The sequence below is a fragment of the Clinocottus analis genome, unplaced genomic scaffold (genome assembly GCF_023055335.1).
Source record: "Clinocottus analis isolate CAN_PGR_092001 unplaced genomic scaffold, fCliAna1.0.p SCAF_20, whole genome shotgun sequence".
Taxonomy (NCBI): Eukaryota; Metazoa; Chordata; class Actinopteri; order Perciformes; family Cottidae; genus Clinocottus; species Clinocottus analis.
Genome location: NW_027175932.1, coordinates 11,758,059 through 11,771,547, shown reverse-complemented (window position 1 = coordinate 11,771,547; position 13,489 = coordinate 11,758,059). Strand labels below are relative to the sequence as shown.

At 47.5% G+C, this 13,489-nt stretch overlaps 1 protein-coding gene across 2 annotated transcripts in view; it reads right to left on the bottom strand.

Moving 5' to 3' along the window:
• Positions 1-13,489, bottom strand: part of syn3 (synapsin III) — a 99,995-nt gene that overhangs the window by 53,522 nt on the left and 32,984 nt on the right. The window contains exons 4-7 of one of the 2 annotated variants that reach the window (XM_068586233.1): positions 12,937-13,028; positions 1,639-1,795; positions 910-1,023; positions 657-746 (exon numbers count right to left, since the gene is read on the bottom strand). In XM_068586233.1, the coding sequence (XP_068442334.1) occupies positions 657-746; positions 910-1,023; positions 1,639-1,795; positions 12,937-13,028 (453 nt within the window). The remainder of the gene's footprint in view (positions 1-656; positions 747-909; positions 1,024-1,638; positions 1,796-12,936; positions 13,029-13,489) is intronic. The other variant, XM_068586235.1, reaches the window with a different exon arrangement.

Here is a 13,489-nt window from a genome sequence, read left to right as displayed (position 1 = left end):
TTCAACAAAACATCCTTCAATCAATTGATTCTTAACCTGATTTTTGCCCGAAGTTTTGTTTCTTTTGTCATTTTTTAGTCTGAATAGTCTTGAAGCTGTCGACCTCCTCTTGATAATGAATCTTTGATCTTTTAGTATGCAGACATCCAACATACAGAGAGTCGTGATTAGGTATCATGTTGTTTTTAAGAGGCTACAATAAATCAATAATTGTGTAAAGCAAACAAAATCTACGCCGGTAGAGATTTTTTTTTTTGTACAAAACTTGTCCTTTCTGTCTTTATACGTGTTGACGAGGCTCTTTCTCCGGCTGTGGCGTTTCTGTGTCACTATTTCTGTGGTTCATGTTTGTGTAAATATACTGTCTGCTTAACACAGAAACACTTGGTCAAGTCTGATCCTTAAAAAAAAAAGAAATTCCAATCAAGGAAACTGTGTACAGTCTGTGTGTGAACACTGATTCCTGAAGTGTGTGTGTGGTGGGGTGGGGGGGGGAGGTGTCCTTGTAGGGGTTATAGAAATGTTTGACTTAATTTCTGTGTTTTATATTTTTATAATAAAGATTTAATGAAAAACGGGCCAAAGGCGTGCTGTGATTTTGTGTGTGTGTGTGTGTGTCTGTATTGTGTTAATAAAGAAGAATATGAGGCGCTCACCATCTGCGTGTGGTTGGGATAGAAGGTTTGTTCATTCAGGGGGAATTTCTCAGGACCGAGGGAGTGGTAGAGCTTTATCATCTGAGAAAACTGCAAGCAGAAAAAAAAACGACAGTCAGACATTATTATTTAAGCCGCGAGGACAGGAGCGGCTCTTTAGACATAACACCTGTGTACATAGCACATACGCATAATGGCATATCAGATGCTTATAAAAATGTGAGCCAGTACACGGAGACTCGGCTCTGAACACCTGCTGCCTGAGGAGAAAAGATGTAGTTTCCTGTTGTTGTAGTTGTCCTCTCTGGTGGACAGACTTCCTCTCACCTTCCTTACCGACTTCAGTTAACGGTTTTGTTGCATCCAGCTGTGGGTTAACATAACAGGGAAGTTAGCTTGTTATTGCAGCTGCAGTGTATCCTGGGAAACTGCAACACTGGGTGAAGAAATGTTTCTCGACACCTTTTTTGTGTTTAAATTCTTCGTCCTAGTTCCACCTTAAATCTATGCTTATTTAAATTTAGAAGAGAGAAAAGAAAGATATTGAACTGCTTCATATTGTACTCATTGTTTATTCTGCCTGTTCTAAATATGTCTCTCTCTGGCAATAAAAAAAGCAAACAGTGGCGACCAAAAAACCCATGTCATGCTTTGTCAAATAAGCGGGCAAAGGAGCAACAACATGGAGACGTGCGTTCTTTCACCGCATCAGGGGAGAGAAACATTCCCGCTCTTTTAAACTGACACGGTCGGTGACGAGACCATAATTACAAACCCGTGCAGAGTCGAGCCTTCACACGCTTTTGTGAGTACAGAGTGAGTAATACTGCGTGGAGCTGGAGGGCGGCCACTCGCTCCGCCGACCCCAGAGACAGGTGTTACGGCTCGCTTTAATAGCCCAAATAAATCAGTCTGGTGGGGGACTCACGACACCTCTGTGTGGGTTAGAGTAGAGCAAAGAGAGCCGTTAAAGATTGCTTACCACCCAAGGTTTGCTGCAGAAGTTGTAGATGGAGAAGAGGGAGTTGCTGCCCGGGACGCCGCCGAAATGCAGGCCGATCACGAGGTTCCTGAAATCCTCGCCGGGGATCATGCTGTAGGCGTGCTGGCGAACCAGGACGAAGTCCGGCTTGAAGGACCTGCAACGAGACGGACGCGGACATGAACCATCAGGGGGGTTCGGCATGGTTTGAGTTACAAACCTGCAAGGTTGGAGAGTGTAAACTGACTGTAGGTGTTCTGTGGTAAAAATGTAATAATTGTTTCAGGCGAACAATGAAACAGGAAAGAAGTAAAAAATACTACAATCCATTACTACCCATTTGATGGATCGATAACTTAGCGATCCCAAGTAGCTGCAGGGAGTCCCCTGACTTTCCTCTTCAGGTGAAGACGTGTCCAATACTTTGATTCATCACAACAAATCTAATGACATTTCCCATCAGCCTCAGCTTTGTTTTTTTTGTGGTAATTTTCAAATGTTAGCATGCTAAACTAAAACAGTGAATATGGGAAACGATAGCATTGACTTGATGGAGCTTTTAGCGTGCTGACCCCTCGAGTCTCAGGATCAGAACAGGCCCAAACCCTTATGATCAATTTCAGGCAGGCCGCTTCTGCATGTGGACAAATACGAAGACAGAATTAAAGTCTGAGAAGAATCTCATGTCTGACCTGACCGCTCAGCTCAGACATCTCCGCCCTGAGCCGACGGCCCCGACAGCGCATTGACACGCTGCATCTGGACTTGTGTTTACAGTCGAGGGATCCATGATCCAGCGGACGAGTCCGGTTAGAGGCACCTAATCTTTTTTTGGACCGTCCATCCAATTAATGCAGCCGAATCTTTCCTTTACAAACTGGCCATCGCGCACCTGGAGCCCTCCTTTAAAGACAGTTTGGATGCAGGTGACGTGCGATTGTGCTTCAGATTGTGTGTCAGAGTCCTGTCGTTCATTTCATGCGAGTTGTCACACGGAAACTAGTTGTTATGTTGATTCTGATGGGTTTGGTTACGTGTCTGCGATGGTTTGTGATATTTTGTGACCATTTACACAATAGATTTCTACACTGCAAATCTCTGTTCCCAAACAGAAAATATTGTACCACAGGTAATAAATGTATCATTTACTTTTTAAATGCGCGTTTCGCCTTTCAAGATTACGGCTTTTCATACAGATTTCAGGCAGGACGAGGCTCTCCGTGGAGCCGAGAGGAAGTTGAAGTCGGCTGATAACTCTTTGTGAGTGAAGTCTTCACCTCAGTTGACACAAAATTACACAAAACTCTTTGATCTACTGTATATATAAAAAATATGGATAAATGCAGCCTGTTTATCTTTGTACATGGTTGCCGGCAGCTTCACTAGACTAGATTACTTCTTTTAGCCCGCACGTGTGTGCACAGGTACACACACACACAGGAGGTGAACGGCCTGCGGGCTGCAGGGGTTGAATTACAACCGGGCCCTCGAGCAGGCTCTGAGTCCTCAAGTGTTGCTTATGTTAGACGGCACGGTCGGCTGTGGATCTGGTCTGGGCGACAGAGCGACTGCAGCTGTTCCTCCGCGCCGCTGCACTCAGCCGCAGTGGCATCGGACCAAGGGCTCCGCTATTTATACTGGACGAAGCTGTTTATGGAGGCTCCAGGTCCAAACCAGACTCAACAGTTCATGTGAAACACCAGTTCCTGATAAATGCACCGGGCCGATTTGTGCGACGTGCCGTTTCTAACAAACAGAGGTGAACAGAGAGCAGCGCTGGGCTTGAGAGACCGCGTGGGAAGTTTAACGCTGCGTGAGCCGAGACGTTGACCTAAAACACACCTGTGCTGCTATCGATGAAAACTACGGAGCGTTACACCTTCCAATCAGAAAAAAACTCTTGCAATCCAGGTTGATTGAATGCAAGAAGGGCTGGAAATGATTGTTTTCCTCGATTATTTTCACAGTTTGATACAATGTCAGACTTTGTTTTCTAACCCTTTTGTACTTTTCTGATCACAACAACCAGGAGTCGACAACCTGTCATCCCTTGTTTGATGTGTTACCAAACAGTTCTGTACAGGAAGACAGTTTCCTCTACGCGACGCTCAGCGCGTGCATGCATGGAGACACAGTCTCCCCATTCGGGCGACCTCATTACCGCAGAAAGGCCTGATGCAGGAGACATTGAGCTCGGTGGGATGGCTCTTCACCTGGCTCCGGTTAATGGAGCCGGTGCCCTACAGCGGCAGAGCGTAACTGAGGTCTGCCGCCCATTAACTTTGTTTTTCTGTCTCTTCACTCGGACTCGTTACGCAGAATCAGGGCTCCCGGCGGGTCGCGGATTACACTAAAGCGGCACATTTATGCTTTACGATCCGAAGCGCCCGGGCCTCCCAGTCATCACTAGGTTGGCGATATGCTAATGCGCCCTTTGAATGGGTTATCAGAGGTGCAATAAAGGCTGAAAACAGGCACTGAAAAGGGGGATAGCAGGGTTATGGATTAGGATCCAGCGAGGGAATGGACCCATGTGGAGTCACAAGCCCTCCTATAACGCTTCAATAGTACAGTGAGCAAGATAGGTACAGACGTGCTGGAAGACATATCCATCTGACGAGTCATTCCTAAAATGTAAGAAAACAGGAAACATCGTGAAACTCCAAGTTGGACTGAAATGTCTTAATGCGAGAGAATCGGCCTGCTGTGATGATCATACCAATGAATTCACAGAATTTTGAATTATTTCACACAACTAATCTAATTTTAGATTCCTGAAAAATACTCAACTTGATATTAAAAGTGACACTTTATAATTTTAGTGAATGGACGTGTGAGTCAGAGAAGGTTTACAGGGAGCTGTAGCTTGCCTCAAAGCATTTAAATATCTCAAGCTGCTACTACCCATCTTTTCACATCAATGGTGTGATGACATGTACTCACTACGAGCCCAGAAAGCATTATAAGCTGACTCTGCAGGTTGCCCTCAGCTCAACAGCTCGTTTTAGCATCTTGCAGCTCATTGGTTTTGTTTTTTTAGAGCCCGCAACTTGAATTTTTTGGTTGAGTCCGAAAGCTCTGACCAGCGTGGTTTCCAGAAGGCAAAGCTCAGATAAAGCCACCGTGTGCTACTTGCTCACCACTAAATGGCAGAGCAATTTGAGTAGCGACCAGCTAATGAACATAGTGGAGCATCTAGTCGCTAAAAGGCCAGATATTTCCCTCAGGGATTGGTGGAAACCAAAACAGGGCTAAAAGTAACGAAGAGTGACACAACTCTTTATATCTACATGGTTATAAATATACTGCAAGCCTATCAGTTGTGTAAGACCATCACACAATACACCGTACAACAGAGCCAACAGGATCTTTTCATCAGCAATCCTAAAGCAGGAAACTATTCAAACACGAGACAATCTGCTGCATTTTGTTCTCCATACAGAATATCTGACCTTCTAATATTCTCCACAGGGATGTTGAATGGTGGGGAGCATTTGTCTTTACAGCGGCCCTGTGCCTGGCTCAAAGCTGGTACGGGTCTTATCTTCCATCCGTCAGTCTGTCTCCCAATGATAAGAGCAAACTAGGTAGAACTTGGCGGGAATGCCGCGAATGTCAAACATTACATAGCGAGCATCAGCGCGTGTATGTACACAATGGTGCTTTGTGCCGATCCGGCTCTCCGTCATCGGAGGGCAGTGCACCTTAGAGGGAAACATCTGTGCTTTCCTGTTACAAGGACAGTCAGTAAAGAACAAAAAAATCTCAGGGCGCGTTTAAAACAAATGCTGTTTTTATGATGTGCAGAACAATAGTTTAACATTTTGGGAAATATGGAAAGTTGCTGTGTTTCTGGGATATTAAAAGCTTGACACCGTTCATGTCTTTTGGTTAAGTATGGAGTTGTAAGTGGGAGGCTGGAGCTAGCTTAGCATAATGGCTGAAAGCAGGGGAAACAGCTTTGCCTTGCTTTCTCAAAAATACAAAAAAGAAAAAGCTTCTGGGTCCGCTCCACAGGAGTATGCTGCAAGAAATATATAGACAATGACTGGCAAATAAGTGGGGAATGAAGTGAAGTCAGGCTCCAGTTTGGGATCTGAGTTGGAAATGTGATACTTTTTGTTGTACTCCAAATATGTCAAAACTGCCAACGTTGCTAGTTAAGGCTATTTCAATTATGTGGTTACAAAGCAAGAAGCCTCTTGGAATAGTTGGTGCACACCCAATCCAAACCGGATTAACGACAATTTAGATCTTCTGCTGACGTCGTGTGAATGCAGCATCACGACTAAATGTCAGTTCCTGTTGATTATAGGATCAAGACGCATTGTGTGAACATAGTAGCTTAGCTTCCTGCGCGAAGAAAAGCTAATCTGAGAGTTGGGTATCGATCTTCTCATCGAACTCACAGAAAGAATGCAAATAAGCATATTTTCCAAAATGACGCCAAACTACTTTACTCCACAGAGACTGGAGCTTTCAGGAGCGACTTTAATTTGTCTTTCAGGCCAACAAAGCCACAGTTTTATTATATAAAAATGTTTTGCCTTGTGCAGTTTAACAACAGAATAACTGCTGCAAATCCAATGCAATTAAATTGATCATTCACATGTGAGAAGGATTGCCTTTTGGCAGCAGAGCACTTTTTATGTAAAAAGTCCTGTCAAACATTCAACAAAGACATTACCTTTGGGCTCCACTTTTATTCTCACTTTGGCCCTCCTCGAACGAAAACATCATCAGTCAGAAAAAGAGAGTTTAGAGTTTCCAAAGAAAACCTCTTTCCGTTTTGATTGTTTTGCAAAAATCAACATTTGTGTTGATTTTAATATGTGGATCTCTGCACTTGGCTGACAGTCGGGAACAAATTGAAATGTTGGTGCCGAGTCTGATCGAAAGGTTAAAAGTGAGGAAGTTTAAACGCTTTTGTTTGGTGTTTTCACCCTGAGGAGCTCTGCGTGCTCTGTGTACAGTGACTCGCCGTCGCCCAGCCTCATGCTGCGGTCCCCCGGCCTGGATCTAAGGCTCCCTGTGGTTGTGGCTGTGGCTCGGGGCCCGGTGGCTCCGGAGCGAGCTGGCAGTGGCTCAGGTCCTGGGCGGTGGCCCCGGTCGGGGACGCCAAAGCTCTGGACCGTCTCCAGCTGCAATCGCACTCCCGGGTTCATCTCCACACCGCGCTGAACGCAGCGAAGGTCAAAGAGTCTTAAGAGCACCACATGACCTCTGGAGGAGCGTTGTTCAGAGTTGGAGCCAATTAGCGGGGCCATTTGTATTCATGGTTATATTACTACAGCAGGAATGGTGGACTGGGCCTCTGTATGCTTTCATTACAGTCACGGCGCTCCTTAAGGAATCCACCCTCAGGCCTCCCAAAGCCGCGTCTGAACTGAGCGGGATTCATTTGCTCGGTAATAAGATGAACCTGTCGGAGGTATTAGGTGTTGGGACCGCTGCAGGCAGACCCTTCGCTGATTAAAATGGGCTTTCAAAGAGGAGGAAGGGGGCGGGTTAGGCTTGTTTTTGTGTATGCGAGCGTGTGTGAATCGTTCTCTGTGTGGTCTCGGGCAGTAAATTGTCACCTGAGGTAACCAAAGGAGTCTTGTTGCGTGTTTTTTAGAGGGATTGGAGAGGAAAGAGGGCCGATCCCGTCTGGCTTAGACCGGATGCTTTCAGGGCAGAACATTATAAAGGGGAGTACAAAAACAAATTCAGGCAGGAATCTGCTAAAGTAATCCAGCTGAAACCTTCCCTCCACCCGTGGGGCACGGGAGTGATCCGACCGGGGCCTCGGCAAAGACCGCAGATTGTTGAACTTCTCAAAAATCAGCTGAAATGGTAACGTTGCTCAAGTGAAACAGGCAGCTCAGTCCGATTGTCAGGCCGACGTGAACCGACTGGTGTGTGTGACCGTCAAACTACACATCAATAGTCCTTCCCCTTGGGAGCAACATGAGTGATCAGCCTGAAATGCCGCGTAGTAGGACCCAAACAGCTTGCTCGGCTTGAATAAAGCTCGTTTCATTGAGGTTCAGTGTTCGTGAAGATATCAGTTCCCTCACAGGTACAATAATGAGAGCAGCTTGTGTTAATTAGGCCCTCGAAGAGCAATAAATGTTTTTTTATATTGTACTCTGATGCACGATGGAAACCTCCATCTCACATGTACTTCACGTCCACATTGAGCCATCTCGCCGACGCTGGCAACCAAAACCGCTTCCGACAGTAAAACGAGCTCGATGAAGTCTTCAATCAGCCGCCGTTAACGCGCCCACCTCCACCCCCCCGACATTGATCGCCGTTAATTAATCAAGAGGGTTTTATTAAGCACGCCAAGAGCTCTGTGGGGATGGTGGAGGAGGGAGAGACGCCGCTCCGTGGCTCATCGTGCCGCTGTGGTCCGTCTTTCAGCCAGACCAGCGCTCCCCGCTCGGAGCCGAGCGGCTCGCTGGAGGTTTTGGCAGCAGGCGGTGGGGAGGCCAAAGGGCTGACTACAGCAGTGCGGCAGGGAACAACACGCCATAACTACTGTACCTTGTGGCGTGTCGCTCGGGCTGCAGCAGTGCGTGCCACGTTGCACGGCGCCGCACGTACAGTAGTGGTCGCAAAATTGCACGTAAACTCCACTTTTGTGCGCTGGAACCGTGCGCCTGGTCGCTTTGGCTCGTCCAAACAGATTTGTGAGGAAAGCAAGTACGGAAGTGACATGAAAAGAAAGCACATCTAACAAGAAATAGCCCAGATGCACACAACTTTTGCGCAGGTTCACAACCAAAACTCTGCGTGCACATATGCACATTCTTCTTCATTTGATTTGTAAAGCCGTGCATTCACAAGTCTGCTTTCCACTCCCAAGGTTGGAGAGAAATGGATGTAGACACAGCGTCAACTGAAAAGGTGCAGCTCTCCGCCAGGTGTGTGTGTGTAACCACTGCTTTAATGTGTGACCCCTACAGCTAGTAGTTCTGTTAGCTGTGAGCCAAACACGCCGCCCAAGACCATGAAGGTGAGCGGACCCTTTCTGCCACCGTGTCTCTGGCTGCAGAGCAGTTGGTGGGTGGCGGCGCTGCACTGAGCTGTGTAATCACCAGCAGCCCTCACTGGCCGGGGACCAGTTAAGAGCAGCGAGCAGCGAGTGAGGAGTCAGCAGGCAGTCGATGGCCGTCAGTGTAAACCAGGCTCTTAACAAGGTGCTCTGAGAAACGTGTGAGTCACCGCAACCATGAGAGGTCCTTGAGCATGAAGCCATGACTGGGAACAATGGGAGATTAGCCATGGACAGAAAAGGTACACACTCGTGGACACACACGTGTCGATGATAATAATAATCAGTTTGAATGAGGCCTTCACAGAGAATTGCAAAACATCAAAGAGGAAGGGTAAAGGTGGAGCGAGGCTCTCAACAATGTCAGAGCAGCTGAAGTATTACCATCAATTCATCACGTGTGAAGTGAATAATGTGGTTCAACACTTGTATTGAAACACGCACCACAACGTGCTTCACAATAAAGGAACTAATGAAAACAACACGATTGGAGCGACGTAAATGATGCCTCCTGCGTGACGAAACCGACAAACAATAACGTTGAGGTTTGTAGACTCCAAAAGACTCAAAACATTTTTACTTCATTATATCAGACTGAGGAGCCGACTCGCAGAGCATTGAGTACGCACATGCTGACTTCCTGGACTATTCTTTTATATCTTCTTCCTCCCTCGATCAAAACATGTGTTTTACTTTCCCAACACTCGCGTTGATTGAACAGACCGATCTGTAAAACAGAGTTCCTCCACCAAGAATCACACAAAACGCTGCTTTAAATCTGTGTACCAGAGATGTGCTCACGAGCAGCATGAACACAATCATCTAAAATGACTCATCAGTGTAAATAAATCTTTGTCAACTGAGATCAAAACAACCGACTAGTCGACTGAGAGGGGGCGGGCCTTCGTATGCCACCGCTTACGATCAGAAGCAACAATGTACAAAACACAACGAGACCAACAAGACTGTGATTGACACGCAACCTGCTTTCTTGAGCAGCCATTGTCTTCGTTCTGTTGCGTCTCTTTAACTGTGCAGTAGATTCCTACTTTGGTGACGCACAAGTGAGACACAACTCAGCACGCACGCACAATCCTGACACCACAGAACTGTGAGAACGTGTCCTGCTGCAAGGAGCCAGCAGAGATGTGCACAGAGGTCAAAGGTCAGAGCGCTGAGAACATAACAGGCAGGTGACATAGAAAACACACACACACAGACACACACACAGAAAAACCTAATCAGCTCAGGTGCATTGTTTGCGTTTGGGACACTAGTGTTTTGTCGTTCTCGTTTCTTTATTCTGGCTGAAAACACACTGCTATCAGCAACATAATGATCTTTCATCAGCTCTAATTTATGACAGATTATAATCTGTGATCTCTAGAAACGTTCAGCGTCTCGCTCAGTGAACTTCGAAAATCCCGACCTACCCGTGAAGCATAACCATGTGAGTCATCTACCAGTCACACTGCTCGCCACACGGCTCGTCGTGGAGTTCAGAGACGTAAACGGCGAGCTGAAACCACGGCAGTTTGGCAGCGAGCGCCAGTGTTTGTGAACGAGGCCGCAGTGAGACCATCTGCAGCCAATTTGGCTCCTCTATCATTACAGCAGTATCGCAGAGAGGGAAAAACAAACAAAGGAAAAACAAACTCGACCCACACAACGACCTCTGCGTCCATTCGGACGACAGGTTGCGTTGTAACATCAGCCGCCGCTCTGCGATTACTCTCGCTGGGTTTCACGCTGCACAGCTCGGGGACGCCATACACACCGATACAGAAGTTATTCTGCACCGCCGCGTGGAGTCCACAACGTTTATTCCCCCGAACGGCCGGAACGACGACGGCTGATTTAACGCCCGACGGCAGGCACTCAGTTAGCAGACTGTTGAGCGTGTGAGCAGATACGGCGGATATGATCGCGGTGACAGTCGATGCCATGCTGGGCGCCAAGGTCACAGCTGTAACATAACAACCAGACAAAAAGATGAAAAATACAGCTGGAAAAAGTGGTTGTGCTGTAAGTTTGAGAGAAGACGATGTCGAAGTAAAGTATTTTCATAATTCAGGGAGTTGAAGCAGGGTTTTTTCTCAGAAAGGTCCTAACAGGAAGGATCTTAGTGGCAGCCGTGATACGAAGTGATTGCATCCTCCTCTAAATGCTAAGGAAAGCTGCTTCAATGCTTCCTGTCTTATCTCCTCCCTTTATTGGCCTCGATGCCGTCCTGCAATTCATAGTTTCAGCAATATTTAAAGCGACGCACCATTCGGTTGTTTCATCGTTCTTTATGGATGAATTGAAAACATCCCGATGAAGAGCTGTGAGTCTGTTTTGGACGAGAATCCTTGTCGCTGTGCTCGGAGCAGGGTCACATCTGTTATTGGCCTCGAGACGTTTTCCATCAAGATCAAGGAAACGTGTTGAGGAAAAGACAACGGGTGTTATTCTCTTGACCGGTCAGCTGACTCACTAGACACTAACGGCTTCCACTGAATACTGCAGAGCACAGCAAAGGTGTTTGTGATGTTTGTACGAGCGGAGCTGACTGACTGTGTTAGCGTAGCGTCGGGTTTGAGAGCATTTTTGCTGAAAACAGCTGCCTGCTGGGGCTGCACACACACACACACACACACACACACACACACACACACACACACTGGTGAGAGTGAACCAAAGCAGTAAAGTTGCGGGCCCGAAAACCAAAACAATGAGCTTAGAAACGTACCAGAGAGCTGAGGGGAAACCGCAGAGTTGGTTCATAATCACTGTGGCTTTGTCACTACGAGGAACAATCCACGGTTACACTACGTGGCCGCTGCTGTGTATTGGTGTTGAAAGGAGATTTGTGTGGGTGTTTTGAAGTCCTCATGCTGTTCATAATGTAGCAGCATGAAGTCATCTTTTCCACCGAGATCAGCTGATCATTAGTGAGCGGCAACATCACATAACAGAGCAGGCTATTTAAACACCCAGCTTCACGTGGCTCGCTGCTGCTGCTGCTGCTGCTGAAGCTGCTGCTGCTGAAGCTGCTGCTGCTGTTGCTGCTGCTGCTGCTGCTGAAGCTGCTGCTGCTGAAGCTGCTGCTGCTGCTGCTGAAGCTGCTACTGCTGCTGAAGCTGCTGCTGCTGCTGCTGCTGCTGAAGCTGCTGCTGCTGAAGCTGCTGCTGCTGCTGCTGCTGCTGAAGCTGCTGCTGCTGAAGCTGCTGCTGCTGCTGCTGCTACTGCTGCTGCTGCTGAAGCTGCTGCTGCTGCTACTGCTGCTGCTGCTGAAGCTGCTGCTGCTGAAGCTGCTGCTGCTGCTGCTGCTGCTGAAGCTGCTGCTGCTGCTGCTGCTGCTGCTGCTGCTGCTGCTGAAGCTGCTGCTGCTGCTACTGCTGCTGCTGCTGAAGCTGCTGCTGCTGCTGCTGCTGCTGCTGAAGCTGCTGCTGCTGCTGCTGCTGCTGCTGCTGCTGCTACTGCTGCTGAAGCTGCTGCTGCTGAAGCTGCTGCTGCTGCTGCTGCTACTGCTGCTACTGCTGCTGCTGAAGCTGCTGCTGCTACTGCTGCTGCTGCTGAAGCTGCTGCTGCTGCTGCTGCTGCTGCTTACTGGTCAGAGGAATTATTTCAGATGCACCCAAATGACCCCAAAGTAGTGTTTTCAGTTCGACTGAGAGAACTTATTCTTATCATTGGCATCGAGGTGACGAATAGAGAGCGAGCCATTGACACCATTCGTGGCCCCGTGAGGGCCGTAATGAGGGGTTTTATGACTCAAAAGAAATACGCTTAAGTAGCTTTCTGGTTACCACAAGAGCTGGCATTGCAACCAATGGCCTGATGGGAATTATTGGTACCGTCAGATCGCTGATCGGACTGCTCAGCCCAAACTCCTGGTTGCACAACATGCAGACTGCAAAACAAAGCAGCGTTACGGTGACACTGTGAGAAAAAAGCTAAAACGCTGCTCAGCAACACATAGAAGGTGCAAAAGGTGACAAGTTGGAATAATCCAACCCTTTCACACACATTTCCCACCTGGGTTGAAACAGGCCAAGTAGTATCTTTTTCTTCCTCCTTTTTTTCCCATGGCATAATCACATTACAGCTTTGATTTCTCTAAGTGCAAGCGGTGTTATATATATACACGGCCGTGCACAATGCCGCCGAGGGAAAAGAACAGGAGTCTTTGTGCGGGCTCACTGAGGCAGTAAACAGATTGCGTGGGCAAATGCGTCAACTCCGGCTCTCTCGCTCGCCGCCGCGCGTCTTACCTGACCACTCTGGTGCCACCTTTGTTGACCTGCATGTCCACCATACATCCAGAGTTGACGTAGGAGGCCAGGTTGATCTCTGAGAACTCAGCCTGAGGGCACACGGAGAAAAGAAGAAGAAAAAATGATTATATATGTCACGTCCCGCAACAACGTACTGTATGAGGTCAGGTTTATTGACAGTAATTTAACTCCCCGACGCAGTCCTCAGATGCACAAAAGGTCTTCCTGACAGAAACCTCTTCCTTTCATGAAGCGAAAGTCAAAATGTTCTCTCGCGGCATGCCTTTTGACACCCGTGAAAGCCATGTGATGAAGCTACAGCACTTTAACTTGACAGCTTTATTATAAAGACAGTAGAAGTAACCCTGACCGCCAGTTCTTTCAGGTTGGCTTCATTTCACATTTCTGCATTGGCACAACGGAGAGAAAAAGACAAGTCAGAGAGACAGAGAGAGCTGTGGAGAGGAGGCAAATTAAGTTATCCCCAGCCTGTGGCCTCCCGGACAGTGAGAGCCTTGTGAAAAGGCCGTAGCCCGGCTACCTAATGACT